A 17,127-nucleotide genomic window follows, 5' to 3' on the forward strand; every position below is an offset into this window, starting at 1 on the left:
TGGAGTATGAATAGTAATTTTTACCCCTACGCTATCCAACGCTGTCCATACTGTTGCACTCTCTGGAGTGGGAATAGTAATTTTAACCCCTACGCTATCCAACACTTTCCCTACTGTTGCACTCTTTGGAGTGGGAATAGTAATTTTTACCCCTACACTGTCCAACCCTTTCCCTACTGTTGCACTCTCTGGAGTGGGAATAGTAATTTTTACCTCTACGCTATCCAACACCTTACCTACTGTTGCACTTTCTGGAGTGGGATAGTAAATTTAACCCCTACGCTATCCAACGCTTTCCCTACTGTTGCACTCTTTGGAGTGGGAATAGCAATTTTTACCCCTACGCTATCTAACGCTTTCCCTACTGTTTCACTCTCTGGAGTGGGAATAGTAATTTTTACCCCTACTCTATCCAACGCTTTCCCTACTGTTGCACTCTCTGGAGTTGGAATAATAATTTTAACCCCTACGCTATCCAACGCTTTCCCTACTGTTGCACTCTTTGGAGTGGGAATAGTAATTTTTACCCCTACGCTATCCAACGCTTTCCCTACTGTTTCACTCTCTGGAGTGGGAATAGTAATTTTTACCCCTACGCTATCCAACGCTTTCCCTACTGTTGCCCTCTCTGGAGTGGGAATAGTAATTTTTACCCTTACGCTATCCAACGCTTTCCCTACTGTTGCACTCTCTGGAGTGGGAATAGTAATTTTTACCCCTACGCTATCCAACGCTTTCCCTACTGTTGCACTCTCTGGAGTGGGAATAGTAATTTTTACCTCTACGCTATCCAACGCCTTATCTACTGTTGCACTCTCTGGAGTGGGAATATTCATTTTACACTTCCGCTATCCTACGGTAATAATATTGGATATTTTTTCGTTATATTATGTTACTATATATATATGTTTTAACAAATATGATTGTAATTTTTTTTAATAACTTTAATTAATTTTTTTATTATTATAAGGTAATTTAAGTATTTTTAAGTATATTTTAGTAAATAATTTTTAATATTAATTTAATTTAACATTGTTTTTAATTAAAGTCGATATTTTTGCAAACTATATTTTTGTAAACGATATTTTTTACTCAATATTTTTGTACCTACCTGTTTTTAGATACAAAGTCGATATTTTGTCAGTCGACATTTTATCGCCGATATTTTTGGTAGTCGATATTATGTCCCTCGATATTATGTCAGTGATCCGTTTTCAGTCAGGAGGTGAGTACATGTTTGTTTTCGGTTAGGAGCTGAGTACATTGTGTTTTCAGTCAGGAGGGGAGTTCTTGTGTATTTTCAGTCATGAGGTGAGTACTTGTGTGTTTTCAGTCAGGAGGTGAGTACTTCTGTGTTTTCAGTCAGGAGGTGAATACTTGGGTGTTTTCAGTCAGGAGGTGAGTACATGTGTGTTCAGTCAGGAGGTGAGCGCTTGTGTGGTCAGTCAGGAGGTGAGTACTTGTATGTTCAGTCAGGAGGTGAATACTTGTGTGATCAGTGAGGAGGTGAGTACTTGTTTGTTTTCAGTCAGGAGGTGAGTACTTGGGTATATTCTGCGAAAAGGGCCTCCCTGCGCCCCCCCTCGTTATGTGTGACTCCCCTTGGGGAGAGGCGGGTGTACGACGACGTCAGAGTTTGGGAAGCCTCTGCCCTCTGGGGTTGAAGTCCTGACCTCTGGCCTGTCTGAAGCACGTTCTGTAGGGACGTCAGAGTTTTGGGGGGAACTAACACCTGGAGGGGAAGTCCCTCCTTAAGCCCCTGTCGGTGTGATGGAGGGTGACGTCAGAGTTGGGGGAGGCTCCCACCACCTGTCGGTGTTAAGGATGGTGACGTCAGAGTTGGGGGAGGCTCCCACCTGTCGGTGTTATGGGGAGTGACGTCGAAATTGGGGGTCGTCTCTCACACCTGGGGTTGAAGTCCCACCTTAAGCCTCTCTCGGTGTCATGGAGGATGACGTCAGAGTTGGGGGGGAGCTCTCACCTGTCGGTGTTAAGAATGGTGACGTCAGAGTTGGGGGAGGCTCTCACCTGTCGGTGTTAAGAATGGTGACGTCAGAGTCGGGGGCTCTCACCTGTCGGTGTTAAGAATGGTGACGTCAGAGTTGGGGGAAGGCTCTCACCTGTCGGTGTTAAGAATGGCGACGTCAGAGTTGGGGGAGGCTCTCACCTGTCGGTGTTAAGAATGGTGACGTCAGAGTCGGGGGGTTCTCACCTGTCGGTGTTAAGAATGGTGACGTCAGAGTTGGGGGGAGGCTCTCACCTGTCGGTGTTAAGGATGGTGACGTCAGAGTTGGGTGAGGCTCTCACCTGTCGGTGTTATTAGGGGTGACGTCAGAGTTGGGGGGCTCTCACCTCTCGGTGATATGAGGAGTGACGTCAGAGTTGGGGGGCGTCCCTCACCCCCGGGGGTGAAGTCCTCGCTCGCCTGAGACGTCCCAGTGCCAACGAGGAGGCGATAAGGAGAGTCCGGTCCTGGAGTCTGCCCTTATCTCTGCCCCGCCCTATATAAGGGCAGAGCGGCGGGGCAGAGTCTCACTCACCGAGCAGGAGCAGCGCAGGTGAGGGCTCCCGCTTCTAGGCGCTGGAGGGAGGGTGCAGGGCCCCCTCTTCCAGGCACTAGAGGGAAGAAAGGGAAGAGAGGAAAGAGGGAGGAAAGGAGTGAGGGAAGAGGGAGACGAGGAAGAGAGAGTAGAAAAGGAGAGAGCGAAAGGAAGGAAAGGGAGATAGGAAAGAGGGAGGAAAGGGAGAGAGGAAGAGGGGAGGGAGGAAAGGGAGAGTAGAAAAAAAGAGAGAGCGAAAGGAAGGAAAGGGAGATAGGAAAGAGGGAGGAAAGGGAGAGGGGGAAGAGGAAGGAAAGGAGTAAGGGAAGAGGAAGAAAGGGAAGCAGGAAAGGGAGATTGGGAAGAGGGAGGTAAGGAGGGCACAATCTAATCTGGAGGGCACAGTCTGGCAAGGAGGGCACAGCCTGGTGAGGAGGGCACAGTCTGGTGAGGAGGGCATAGTCTGGGATGGAGGGTACAGTCTTGGATGGAGGGCACAGTCTGATCAGGCGGGCACATTCTGGGATGGAGGGCACAGTCTGTGAGGAGGGCAAAGTCTGGCGAGGAAGACACAGTCAGGTCAGGAGGGCACAGCCTGGTGAGGAGGGCACAGTCTGGTGAGGAGGGCGCAGTCTGGTGAGGAGGGCACAGCCTGGTGAGGAGGGCGCAGTCTGGTGAGGAGGGCACAGTCTGGTGAGGAGGGCACAGTCTTGGATGGAGGGCACAGTCTGGTGTGGAGGGCACATTCTGGGATGGAGGGCACAGTCCGTGAGGAGGGCACAGTCTGGTGTGGAGGGCACAGTCTGGTGAGGAGGGCACAGTCTGGCGAGGAGGGCACAGTCTGGGAGGAGGGCACAGTCTGGCGAGGAGGGCACAGTCTGGCGAGGAGGGCACAGTCTGGCGAGGAGGGCACAGTCTGGCGAGGAGAGCACAGTCTGCCGAGGAGGGCACAGTCTGGGATAGAGGGCACAGTCTGGCGAGGAGAGCACAGTCTGGCGAGGAGGGCACAGTCTGGCGAGGAGGGCACAGTCTGGTGTGGAGGGAACAGTCTGGTGAGGAGGGCACAGTCTGGGATAGAGGGCACAGTCTGGCGAGGAGAGCACAGTCTGCCGAGGAGGGCACAGTCTGGCGAGGAGGGCACAGTCTGGTGTGGAGGGAACAGTCTGGTGAGGAGGGCACAGTCTGGGATAGAGGGCACAGTCTGGCGAGGAGGGCACAGTCTGGGATAGAGGGCACAGTCTGGCGAGGAGAGCACAGTCTGGTGTGGAGGGAACAGTCTGGTGAGGAGGGCACAGTCTGGGATAGAGGGCACAGTCTGGCGAGGAGAGCACAGTCTGGTGTGGAGGGAACAGTCTGGTGAGGAGGGCACAGTCTGGGATACAGGCCACAGTCTGGCGAGGAGGGCACAGTCTGGGATAGAGGGCACAGTCTGGCGAGGAGAGCACAGTCTGGTGTGGAGGGAACAGTCTGGTGAGGAGGGCACAGTCTGGGATAGAGGGCACAGTCTGGCGAGGAGAGCACAGTCTGGCGAGGAGGGCACAGTCTGACGAGGAGGGCACAGTCTGGTGTGGAGGGAACAGTCTGGTGAGGAGGGCACAGTCTGGGATAGAGGGCACAGTCTGGCGAGGAGAGCACAGTCTGGCGAGGAGGGCTCAGTCTGGCGAGGAGGGCACAGTCTGGTGAGGGCACAGTCTGGCGAGGAGGGCACAGTCTGGTGAGGAGGGCACAGTCTGGTCAGGAGGGCACAGTCTGGTGTGGAGGGCACAGTCTGGCGAGGAGAGCACAGTCTGCCGAGGAGGGCACAGTCTGGCGAGGAGGGCACAGTCTGGCGAGGAGGGCACAGACGCTCCAGCCTCCTCTTTTCTTTGTGACATGTTCTCCCTTCCCCCGCAGGACCCTTGACCACCATGAAGCTCATCGCCGTCTTCCTGTCTCTGGCCCTCTTTGCTGGTATGTATGGCGCAAATCAAACCTGGTGAGCAGTGGAGGCTCGGATCTGATTGGGTGGAGAGTGGAAGGCCAAGTGCAGCTGGGTGGGCAGTGGTCGGGATGGTATATTGTGACCCAGCACTGGAAGGGGGTAGCGGGCAGTGGCAAACGGTCAGAACAAACAGCACACAGTGATGTACCCCCTTTACTTTTGTTCGATGTTGTGCTGCTCATCAGTGGTTCCCTGGGGCGCTCCTCATTCTCTCAGTGGTGTTACTGGTGATGGGTTTTGTTTGATGTTGTGCTGCTCATCAGTGGTTCCCTGGGGTGCTCCTCATTCTCTCAGTGGTGTTACTGGTGATGGGTTTTGTTCGATGTTGTGCTGCTCATCAGTGGTTCCCTGGGGCGCTCCTCATTCTCTCAGTGGTGTTACTGGTGATGGGTTTTGTTTGATGTTGTGCTGCTCATCAGTGGTTCCCTGGGGTGCTCCTCATTCTCTCAGTGGTGTTACTGGTGATGGGTTTTGTTCGATGTTGTGCTGCTCATCAGTGGTTCTCTAGGGGTGCTCCTTATTCTCTCAGTGGTGTTACTGGTGATGGGTTTTGTTTGATGTTGTGCTGCTCATCAGTGGTTCCCTGGGGTGCTCCTCATTCTCTCAGTGGTGTTACTGGTGATGGGTTTTGTTTGATGTTGTGCTGCTCATCAGTGGTTCCCTGGGGTGCTCCTCATTCTCTCAGTGGTGTTACTGGTGATGGGTTTTGTTTGATGCTCTGCTGCTCATCAGTGGTTCCCTGGGGTGCTCCTCATTCTCTCAGTGGTGTTACTGGTGATGGGTTTGTTTGATGCTCTGCTGCTCATCAGTGGTTCCCTGGGGTGCTCCTCATTCTCTCAGTGGTGTTACTGGTGATGGGTTTTGTTTGATGCTCTGCTGCTCATCAGTGGTTCCCTGGGGTGCTCCTCATTCTCTCAGTGGTGTTACTGGTGATGGGTTTGTTTGATGTTGTGTTGCTCATCAGTGGTTCTCTTGGGGTGCTCCTCATTCTCTCTGTGGTGTTACTGGTGATGGGTTTTGTTCGATGTTGTGCTGCTCATCAGTGGTTCTCTAGGGGTGCTCCTCATTCTCCAAGTGGTGTTACTGGTGATGGGTTTGTTTGATGTTGTGCTGCTCATCAGTGGTTCTCTAGGGGTGCTCCTCATTCTCTCAGTGGTGTTACTGGTGATGGGGTTTTGTTAGATGTTGTGCTGCTCATCAGTGGTTCCCTGGGGTGCTCCTTATTCTCTCAGTGGTGTTACTGGTGATGGGTTTGTTTGATGTTGTGCTGCTCATCAGTGGTTCTCTAGGGGTGCTCCTCATTCTCTCAGTGGTGTTACTGGTGATGGGTTTGTTTGATGTTGTGCTGCTCATCAGTGGTTCCCTGGGGTGCTCCTTATTCTCTCAGTGGTGTTACTGGTGATGGGTTTGTTTGATGTTGTGTTGCTCATCAGTGGTTCTCTAGGGGTGCTCCTCATTCTCTCAGTGGTGTTACTGGTGATGGGGTTTTGTTCGATGTTGTGCTGCTCATCAGTGGTTCCCTGGGGTGCTCCTCATTCTCTCAGTGGTGTTACTGGTGATGGGGTTTTGTTCGATGTTGTGCTGCTCATCAGTGGTTCCCTGGGGTGCTCCTTATTCTCTCAGTGGTGTTACTGGTGATGGGTTTGTTCGGTGTTGTGTTTCTCATCAGTGGTTCTCTAGGGGTGCTCCTCATTCTCTCAGTGGTGTTACTGGTGATGGGGGTTTGTTCGATGTTGTGCTGCTCATCAGTGGTTCTCTTGGGGTGCTCCTCATTCTCTCAGTGGTGTTACTGGTGATGGGTTTGTTTGATGTTGTGCTGCTCATCAGTGGTTCTCTAGGGGCGCTCCTCATTCTCCAAGTGGTGTTACTGGTGATGGGTTTTGTTCGAAGTTGTGCTGCTCATCAGTGGTTCCCTGGGGTGCTCCTCATTCTCTCAGTGGTGTTACTGGTGATGGGGTTTTGTTCGATGTTGTGCTGCTCATCAGTGGTTCTCTTGGGGTGCTCCTCATTCTCTCAGTGGTGTTACTGGTGATGGGTTTGTTCGATGTTGTGCTGCTCATCAGTGGTTCTCTAGGGGTGCTCCTCATTCTCTCAGTGGTGTTACTGGTGATGGGTTTTGTTTGATGTTGTGCTGCTCATCAGTGGTTCCCTGGGGTGCTCCTCATTCTCTCAGTGGTGTTACTGGTGATGGGTTTTGTTTGATGTTGTGCTGCTCATCAGTGGTTCCCTGGGGTGCTCCTCATTCTCTCAGTGGTGTTACTGGTGATGGGTTTTGTTCGATGTTGTGTTGCTCATCAGTGGTTCTCTAGGGGTGCTCCTCATTCTCTCAGTGGTGTTACTGGTGATGGGTTTTGTTTGATGTTGTACTGCTCATCAGTGGTTCCCTGGGGTGCTCCTCATTCTCTCAGTGGTGTTACTGGTGATGGGGTTTGTTCGATGTTGTGCTGCTCATCAGTGGTTCTCTAGGGGTGCTCCTCATTCTCTCAGTGGTGTTACTGGTGATGGGTTTGTTTGATGTTGTGCTGCTCCTCAGTGGTTCTCTAGGGGTGCTCCTCATTCTCTCAGTGGTGTTACTGGTGATGGGTTTTGTTTGATGCTCTGCTGCTCATCAGTGGTTCCCTGGGGTGCTCCTTATTCTCTCAGTGGTGTTACTGGTGATGGTTTTGTTTGATGTTGTGTTGCTCATCAGTGGTTCTCTAGGGGTGCTCCTCATTCTCTCAGTGGTGTTACTGGTGATGGGTTTTGTTTGATGTTGTGCTGCTCATCAGTGGTTCCCTGGGGTGCTCCTCATTCTCTCAGTGGTGTTACTGGTGATGGGTTTTGTTTGATGTTGTGCTGCTCATCAGTGGTTCCCTGGGGTGCTCCTCATTCTCTCAGTGGTGTTACTGGTGATGGGTTTTGTTCGATGTTGTGTTGCTCATCAGTGGTTCTCTAGGGGTGCTCCTCATTCTCTCAGTGGTGTTACTGGTGATGGGTTTTGTTTGATGTTGTGCTGCTCATCAGTGGTTCCCTGGGGTGCTCCTCATTCTCTCAGTGGTGTTACTGGTGATGGGTTTTGTTCGATGTTGTGCTGCCCATCAGTGGTTCTCTAGGGGTGGTCCTCATTCTCTCAGTGGTGTTACTGGTGATGGGTTTTGTTTGATGTTGTGCTGCTCATAAGGGGTTCTCTAGGGGTGCTCCTCATTCTCTCAGTGGTGTTACTGGTGATGGGGTTTTGTTCGATGTTGTGCTGCTCATCAGTGGTTCTCTTGGGGTGCTCCTCATTCTCTCAGTGTTGTTACTGGTGATGGGTTTTGTTAGATGTTGTGCTGCTCATCAGTGGTTCCCTGGGGTGCTCCTTATTCTCTCAGTGGTGTTACTGGTGATGGGTTTGTTTGATGTTGTGTTGCTCATCAGTGGTTCTCTAGGGGTGCTCCTCATTCTCTCAGTGGTGTTACTGGTGATGGGGTTTTGTTCGATGTTGTGCTGCTCATCAGTGGTTCCCTGGGGTGCTCCTTATTCTCTCAGTGGTGTTACTGGTGATGGGTTTGTTCGGTGTTGTGTTTCTCATCAGTGGTTCTCTAGGGGTGCTCCTCATTCTCTCAGTGGTGTTACTGGTGATGGGGTTTTGTTCGATGTTGTGCTGCTCATCAGTGGTTCTCTTGGGGTGCTCCTCATTCTCTCAGTGGTGTTACTGGTGATGGGTTTGTTTGATGTTGTGCTGCTCATCAGTGGTTCTCTAGGGGCGCTCCTCATTCTCCAAGTGGTGTTACTGGTGATGGGTTTTGTTCGAAGTTGTGTTGCTCATCAGTGGTTCTCTAGGGGTGCTCCTCATTCTCTCAGTGGTGTTACTGGTGATGGGGTTTTGTTCGATGTTGTGCTGCTCATCAGTGGTTCTCTTGGGGTGCTCCTCATTCTCTCAGTGGTGTTACTGGTGATGGGTTTGTTTGATGTTGTGCTGCTCATCAGTGGTTCTCTAGGGGCGCTCCTCATTCTCCAAGTGGTGTTACTGGTGATGGGTTTTGTTCGAAGTTGTGTTGCTCATCAGTGGTTCTCTAGGGGTGCTCCTCATTCTCTCAGTGGTGTTACTGGGGATGGACTTTGTGCGGTGTTGTGTTTCTCATCAGTGGTTCTCTAGGCGTGCTCCTCATTCTCAGTGGTGTTACTGGTGATAGGTTTTGTTCGAAGTTGTGCTGCTCATCAGTGGTTCTCTAGGCGTGCTCCCCATTCTCTCAGTGGTGTTACTGGTGATGGGTTTTGTTTGATGTTGTGTTGCTCATCAGTGGTTCCCTGGGTTGCTCCCCATTCTCTCAGTGGTGTTACTGGTGATGGGTTTTGTTTGATGTTGTGTTGCTCATCAGTGGTTCCCTGGGGTGCTCCCCATTCTCTCAGTGGTGTTACTGGTGATGGGTTTTGTTTGATGTTGTGTTGCTCATCAGTGGTTCTCCTGGGGTGCTCCTCATTCTCTCAGTGGTGTTACTGGGGATGGACTTTGTTCGGTGTTGTGTTTCTCATCAGTGGTTTCCTGGGTTGCTCCTCATTCTCTCAGTGGTGTTACTGGTGATGGGTTTTGTTTGATGTTGTATTGCTCATCAGTGGTTCTCTGGGGTTCTCCTATTTCTCTCAGTGGTGTTACTGGTGATGGGTTTTGTTTGATGTTGTGTTGCTCATCAGTGGTTCTCTAGGCGTGCTCCTCTTTCTCTCAGTGTTGTTACTGGTGATGGGTTTTGTTTGATGTTGTATTGCTCATCAGTAGTTCTCTGGGGTTCTATTTCTCCCATTGGTGTTGCCAGTGATTTGTTTTGTTCGATGTTTTGTTGCTGATCAGTGGTTCTCTGGGGTTCTCCTATTTCTCTCAGTGGTATTACTGGTAAAAGTTTTTTTCGATGTTGTGTTGCTCAACGGTGGTTCTCTGAGGTGCTTCTCACTTTTTCAATGGTGTGACTAGTGATGGGTTTTATTACATGTTGTGCTGCTTCTCAGTGGTTCCCTGGGGTGCTCCTCATTCTCTCAGTGGTGTTACTGGTGATGGGGTTTTGTTCGATGTTGTGCTGCTCATCAGTGGTTCTCTGGGGTTCTCCTATTTCTCTCAGTGGTGTTATTGGTGATGGGCTTTTGTTCAATGTTGTGCTGCTCCTCAGTAGTTCTCTTGGGGTGCTGTCAGTGGGGGTTACTGGTGATGGGTTTTGTTAGATATTCTGCTGCTCAACAGTGGTTCTCGGGGTTTCTCCTATTTCTCTCAGTGGTGTTACTGGTTATTGGTTTGTTTGATGTTGTGTTGCTCATCAGTGGTTCTCTAGGGGTGCGCCTCATTCTCTCAGTGGTGTTACTGGTAAAAAGGTTTTGTTCCATGTGATTCTCTGAGGTCCTCCTTGATATATAGGTGATGAGGTTTTGTGTTTTGTTGTGTTGTTTGTCAGTGATTGTCTGAGGTGCATCTAACTGTCCTAGTTGTACTACTCGTTATGAGGTTTTGTAAGTTGTTTTGCTGCTCATCAGTAATTCACTGCGGTGAAGTGCTCCTCGGCCTCCCAGTGGTATAACTGGTTATGAGGCTTTTGGTATGATGTGGTGTTGTTCTGAAGTAATTCTCTCAGGTGCTCCTTGCTCCCCTAGAAGTGTTACTGGTTGTAATGTTTTGTGGGATGTGTTTTTCAGAGGTGAGCCTTTGAGGTGTTCCTCACTCGCCTAGTGTTATTACTGGTGAAAAGGTTGCGAGAGTGAATGTGTTGGGTTTGAGAGGTTCCCTGAGATGCACCTAACTCTCCCAAGGCTGTGCTGGTGCTCTCTGAGAGTTGAGTCATTCTGTGAGGTGCACATTATTTTCCTTGCACTTTCATTGCTTATGTGTTTTTGCAAGTTGATTTGTGTTGTTTAAGGGTTACTTTCCAAAGGGCTTTTGGTTCTCCTGGTTTTAATTAATTGTGCAAAATTAATAAACTAAACTGGTGTTAGTATTGGAAATAAGTTTATGTGTAATGTTTTGTTTCCTGTGTGATTCTTTGAGGTGCTCATGACTCTCCTGGTGTTGTTTCTGAAGCTGTGACAATGGGTGGCCTGTTTTTGATAGTTATTTTCTCTGAGATGGTTTGACTCTTTTGCTGACATGCTATTTGTGTATATAATGTTTGCTGCTCTGATGTGCTCGTGACCCTCCACATGCTGTACTTGGTGACATGTTAGTGATAATTGGTATGCACTGATCATATGTGATGTGATGATTATTCCCTTGGACCTTTTGCTGTTGGCGTTTGTAAGGCTGTAACATTGGGTGCTAAGTTGTAAACCGGTTGTTCTCTGTGATTCACTTCACTGCTTCTGCTGTCGCTGTTAAAGACCAGCAAGTTCTGCACTTTGTGTCACTTTCTGTATTCTGTGATTGTTAGTTTTAACATTTGAGTCTGTGATCTGCGTGATCCAGTGGAGGTTTTATGAGCTGTCCTTCACTCGCCCGAGATGGTATTGTGCTGGGCATGGGGGATTTGCTGAGATGCCCTTTGCTCTTCTGCCGCTGTTGTTGTTGAGGTTGTGAGTGCCGATGTGGTGTGATGATCATGGGAGATTGTCTGAGTTGCTGCTGATCTCCTGATACGCCTTAAGACCCTCTGGGTGAGTAGTGCGCTATATAGCGCCTTGAGACCCTCTGGGTGAGTAGTGCGCTATATAGCGCCTTGAGACCCTCTGGGTGAGTAGTGCGCTATATAGCGCCTTGAGACCCTCTGGGTGAGTAGTGCGCTATATAGCGCCTTGAGACCCTCTGGGTGAGTAGTGCACTATGTAAATGCTTTGATTGATTGATTGATTGATTGATGCTGTTGATAAAGGTTGGGTACCTGTTGTGTTTTTTCAGTGCCTCAGACCTTGCTTAAGGTTGTTAGAGTGTGTTATGTGTTGTTCATGTGTGCTGTGCTTAGCTCCTCCTGATTCTCTTGCTGCTATGAGGCTCTGAGAGTCAGGGTTGATTCTCTGAGCTGACCTTCACTTGGCTGTGAGAGCTCATTATGTGTCGGCCTAGGGTGATTGGCTGAGGACAGCTTCTCTCTTATGGTGCTTCTGTTTGTGAGGAGGCTTTGAGAGTGGTGCAGCCTGTATTGTTCATGGAGGATCCCTTGAGAGTCTTTCAAGTCTCCTGAACTCTCTCCAATCCCACTGCCCCCTCCTTTTGTTAAAGAAGGGTTGTTTGTGGAGGTTATGGGTGATTGTCCTCCTAGGCCATGAGGTTGTCCTGGTGTTCTGAGAGGGGTTTGATGTTTTTGGGTTGTTCATTTGTCTGTGGCACTCCGCACTTACTGGTACTGGTATGAGTGATGTGTGTGGGTGGATGCTCTGCGTGAGGGTCATTCTCCGACACGCTTTTCATTATCCTGGCGCTATTATTCTTGAAGCAGTTGTGTAAGTGGTTCTTGTGAAGTTCATGGGTGACTTTCAGTGGTGCTAAGACGGTCTTGAAGCAGTTATTGTTGATGTGGTTATATAAGGAAATGTGCTGGTCATGGGTGTTTTAAGGTGTCCTTTGTTCTCCCAGGGCTGCTCTTGGTGATGGGTTGATGCAAGAGAATTTGTGTTGCTCATGAGTGACCCCCCACAGTGCCCAAAACCCTCTTAGTGCTGGTACAGTTCAAGTGATTGTAAAAGCAGATGTTGTGTTCATGGATGATTTTTGAAGTTGCTTTTCCTTTCCCAGGATGGTTATTGATAAAGTTGAGAGGGTTTCATTGCACTGGTTGTGAGTGTGGTGCCTGTGACAGTCTGAGTGTTGTCATCATAGGTTGTCCTCACAGAGGGTGTGCCCCAGAGCCCTGCTCGTGTTGAAGGTGTGCAATGCCATTGTTGTTTTTGAGGTGTTTGTGGCTGCTTGGGTATTGTTGTCGTAGGTTGTCCTCACAGAGGGTGTACCCCAGAGTCCTGCTCGTGTTCAGGGTGTACATTGCTTTGGTTGTGAGTGTGGTTCCTGTGGCTGTTGTCATTGGTTGTCCTCACAGAGGGTGTAGCCCCAGAACCCTGCTTGTGTTGAGGGTGTACATTGCTTTGGTTGTGCTTGAGGTGTTTGTGGCTGCTTGGGTATTGTTGTTGTAGGTTGTCCTCACAGAGGGTGTAGCCCCAGAGCCCTGCTCGTGTTCAGGGTGTTTGCGGTGAGTGCTCTGGGGTTCACGGCTCACTCTTCCTCTCTACAGGGGCTCAGGCCAACCTGCTGCGCTGGCACGAGGAGCCCAAGACGCAGCTGGAGCAGGTGAAGGACTCCTTCTGGCAGTATGTGGCCACGGCCACCAGCACCAAGGAGGATATCCTAGAGAGGATCAAGCAGTCCGAGTGGGGCCAACAAATCAAGTGAGTGAAACTCTCTACCTAGAGTGCGACATCAGGGAGCAGCGCCCTTGAACGCGACAGCAAGATGGAACCACAGGTGAACTGACGGCCACTCCGTCCGTGAGCACAAGCCAAAGAGACGAGCCCATGAGATCATGAACCAGAGAGGTTCACCCCTGCGTGGCTCCATGGCGAACTGACAGATGCAGCATCAGTGAGCGCAGGCCTGAACGGAAGAACCTCTTAGTGAAACCTGGGTGGCTTAATGCCAGGATGTGGGGGGTGTTTCCTCATGACACAGTGAGCAGGAATCCCTTGCCATAGTATTAACCCATCTTACTCAGTTGAATTGAATCAAATATTCACAAACACTTTAAACATACTGTTCTTTCTGCATCCACCCCTGGGGCAAACACCGCAGCCACTGATGCAGTCAGACCCCTGTGGTCCCACGCACTTCCACCACCAGTGCCTTACCAAATCCCCGGAGTGGTTCTTGCAGAGCGAGGAGGTGCTGTTAAAGTGCTGCTGCTCCAGGAGCATGGGTTACATGTGCTTCCAGAGCAGGGTTGTGAGTCCTGTGGGGGTGTGACATGTGATTCCTCATGAGTTGTAGTTGAGTCCTACTGTGGCGTTTGAGCCTTACCTTGGGACCTCCTTCACTATAAAAACACAATGCTTGGTAGGGCTGCCCATCACTGACTCCGCTCCTGCAGACCACGGCAGGAGCCCAGCTGTACCACCATGCAAGCGCCTCGTGGTCCATCCAAAGGGCCATCTTCTCAGGCCCCCTAATCACCTTGAGGCCAGGCCTCTTCGAGTTCACGAGCTTGTAAGAAGGGGATTGTTGCCGGTGGGACATGCGAGCACCTTCTCATCGGATCCTTTCCTCTTCGTTGGCATTAGGATGTCAAACCTCTCAGGCTCCAGGTAAAGACAGGCTAGGTAGGCCTTGAGGCCAACACCTGAGTTAGCAGTGGTGTGGAGTGGGAATATCGAAGCCAAAATACCAACGGGTCATAATAATGTGACCAGAATATTGAGGGACAGAGCATCGAAATAACCTGGCTCCACATTTACATGCCTTAGTGATATTGATGGGTCCGATTCACAAACGTAATCTGAGACAAAGTCCTAACTTTACACAACTTTTGGTATTCACAAAAGGCATTTAGTAGTAGTAAAGTTAGGATTCCTAACTTTACTACTACTAAACTGAGAAAAATCATACCTTTACTACTACTAAATGCCTTTTGTGAATACCGAAAGTCGTAAAGTTAGGATTTTGTCTCAGATTCCTTTTGTGAATCGGGCCCACTGCCTTCAATGTAAGTGGATGTGGAGTTAAGAATAGTGCATCCTTACCGCCCACTGTGCGCTTGTGTTGTTGACATTTTATCCTTCGATGTTCTGGTTGTGATATTGTGACCCATCGATATCTCGGCTTTGAATGTCCCAGTCACAATCATTAGCAGAGTCTTATCTCCTTGTGGAAATTATTTCTATTTGCTGAATCCATTCATGTGTCTTTTTTCATTAAATGCTTTAGTATGCCTCCAGGGTCCGATCAAGTGGCGCTGGAGATAAGCAAAGTCTTATCTTTCACCTGGTTCAGGGGGAAGTAAATATAAATCTGGGAAGGTTCTTGCCATTGGGTAACTCTCTTGTGTGGTTCTTTCCAGTGACCAGATCCTGGAGAGCATCAACAACGCCAATGGCTACGCGGCGGAACTGCAAGGGAAGGTGAGCCCGCTCTCCCGAGATCTTGTGGAAAAGTTGGGGCAGGATGCTGAGGTCCTCCGACAGAAGATCCTCAACGACCTGCAGGCCGTGAATCGTCAGGTGAGCCCCTACGCTGACGAGCTCAACCAGAAGATCAAGGCCAACGTGGAGGAGCTGCGCCAGAGCGTCATCCTCTATGCCGACCAGATCCGGGAGCAGATGGACCAGAACTCCGAGAGCTTCCGCCAGAGCTTGTCCTCCAGCAGCGAGGAAATGCGTGACAAGATCGTCCAGGGTCTGGAGGAGCTGAGGGAGAAGATCAGCCCCTTCACTGATGAGCTGAAGGAGAAAATCAACCAGCGCATCCAGGAGTACCAGCAGAGGTTGGGTCCCTACACCCAGGAGGTGCAGGGCCAACTGGCCCAACAAGTGCAGGCCGTGCAGCAGAACCTGAGGCCCTACGCCGAAGACCTGAAGGAGAAGCTCAACCCCTACGCCGAGGACCTGCAGAAACAGCTGTCCACACTCTGGGAAAACTTCCTCAAGAAGCTCAACTAATCACTAAAAATCCTTCCTGATTGGTCTGTGAGAACTCCTGGAGAATCCTAGAGCTGCATGTGCTTCTGCCAGCCCATCACTTCATTTGATTTCAATGCCTGCTCCTTCAGCACTTGCGCAGCACCCAGGAGCGGTACGTGCTCCTGCGACCCTACCACTGCGTGTCAGGCGGATCCCTGCTCCATCAGCACCTGCGCAGCACCCAGGAGCGGCACGTGCTTCTGTGACCCTACCACTGCGTGTCAGGCGGATCCCTGCTCCTTCAGCACCTGCGCAGCACCCAGGAGCGGCACGTGCTCCTGCCACCTTACCACTGCGTGTCAGGCGGATCCCTGCTCCTTCAGCACCTGCGCAGCACCCAGGAGCGGCACGTGCTCCTGCCACACTACCACTGCGTGTCAGGCGGATCCCTGCTCCTTCAGCACCTGCGCAGCACCCAGGAGCGGCACGTGCTCCTGCCACACTACCACTGCGTGTCAGGCGGATCCCTGCTCAATCAGCTCTTGCGCAGCACCCAGGAGCGGCACATTTTTCTTCCGGCCCATTGCTTTGTATCAGCTCCATCTCATATACTTCAACTTTGGTTTGTCCAATCAGTGTTTAAATAAAAATGTGTATATTCCTCTAATTGTGTGGTCTCCAAACTTTAATTAAGGCACAAGTGTCGACTGTCCTTATCTGCAAACAGGAGCAAGAACACCAGTCGGAAGCTGTTGTGAAAGGAACGCCTCGCGGAGGTTGGTTTTGTGAACGCGAGTGATTCATTCACTGTCACTCAAAGTCTTCCAGAACATGTTAAACTCCCCACGTCTGGCATGAAGTCTAGCTCCCTGCTTGGAAGTGTCTGAATGCTGCAAATGTACTTGATGTTACTGCATCAAAGTTTTGACTGATCAAAACATGGATTAGGCCTTGAAAATGGGGGAAGGCCTGAATGAACTGTGTATTCCAACCAGTGGTCTTTTCTCAGGGGTAGGTTGATCTCTGGGTGGGCAGGTGTGAGGTCTGTGGCCATCTGTGGTTACAGGGCAGTGTATGTAGTGGCAGTTTTTGGTTACTTAGCAGTGGATGTGTTAGGTACTGTTGTTGCCCTCAGGCCTCAAGTGCTTTCACAATCGGCTGAGATAGCCATGCTGCTCTGGTGTCGCAAGGCCTGCTCTTCTACAGTCATGCCTACTAGACAAGAGCGAGAGGCCCCACAGACCAAGGGGACAGAGCACTGTGTCAACAGTAAAATCAATACTCCCCTTGTGGAAACAAATACATCTCAGATAGGTCTTGATTTGATTGTGAGATTTATATAGCGCTCGATTGCCCAATGGCGTCTAGGCGTTGCATCGGAGGAGTCTGCAGAATTAAGATAGAAGAGGTAGGAGTTAGTTTGAAAAACCAATCAACAACCTTGTCTCATACCACAAAGATCTACAACCATAAATTCATACCACATCAATATCAAGTTGCACAGAGTTTTATTGGGTATTGGTTTCCACACAGGGATCTAATATCTTAAAAAAATACTCATGAACATAATTATAAAGTAGTGATTCCACAGTTCATTCTTTTATATATATAAAAAACAGAACTTACATACAGAAGATGCTTCACATTACTAGTCATTGAACTTCTCTGCACAATATGGCACAAAGATTTTACAACAGTTAAAAATATTTCATAATTTAAAATGTAGAAAAAATAAAACACTGCACATAGGTCTATTGAAGTGCTGCTGGTCCACTATGGTCATTAAAAGTAATACGTAATCATCTGACATATCACAATGTCAGGTAGATCCTGCATCTAAAAAGTATGTGAACGTGTTTCGGTGTAGTTTATGATGTGTTGCAACCTTCTTCAGGACAAAAATTTAAAATACACAATCTCCCACAAGAATTCACAGCAAATAGTTTAAAAAACATGTGTAACAAAATATTAACAATTACACCACTATTTCATGGCATCATGGCTTCAAATCTCATTGCAAAGAATATCATCATTGCACTCGACTCAACATTCCGAGGCATTTCTTCTATCATATCAATT

At 49.5% G+C, this 17,127-nt stretch overlaps 1 protein-coding gene across 1 annotated transcript; it reads left to right on the forward strand.

Annotated features, from left to right (window-relative positions):
* The first annotated feature begins 2,532 nt into the window (after positions 1 to 2,532).
* On the forward strand, positions 2,533 to 15,715 carry LOC147706653 (uncharacterized). The gene is made up of 4 exons (XM_086933155.1): positions 2,533 to 2,558; positions 4,434 to 4,490; positions 12,675 to 12,828; positions 14,490 to 15,715. The coding sequence occupies exons 2-4, from the start codon at positions 4,448 to 4,450 to the stop codon at positions 15,085 to 15,087; spliced, it is 795 nt and encodes a 264-aa protein (XP_086789281.1). The 5' UTR covers positions 2,533 to 2,558; positions 4,434 to 4,447; the 3' UTR covers positions 15,088 to 15,715.
* The last annotated feature ends 1,412 nt before the right edge of the window (positions 15,716 to 17,127 follow it).

The sequence above is a fragment of the Lissotriton vulgaris genome, chromosome 7 (assembly GCF_964263255.1).
Source record: "Lissotriton vulgaris chromosome 7, aLisVul1.2, whole genome shotgun sequence".
Lineage (NCBI taxonomy): Eukaryota > Metazoa > Chordata > Amphibia > Caudata > Salamandridae > Lissotriton > Lissotriton vulgaris.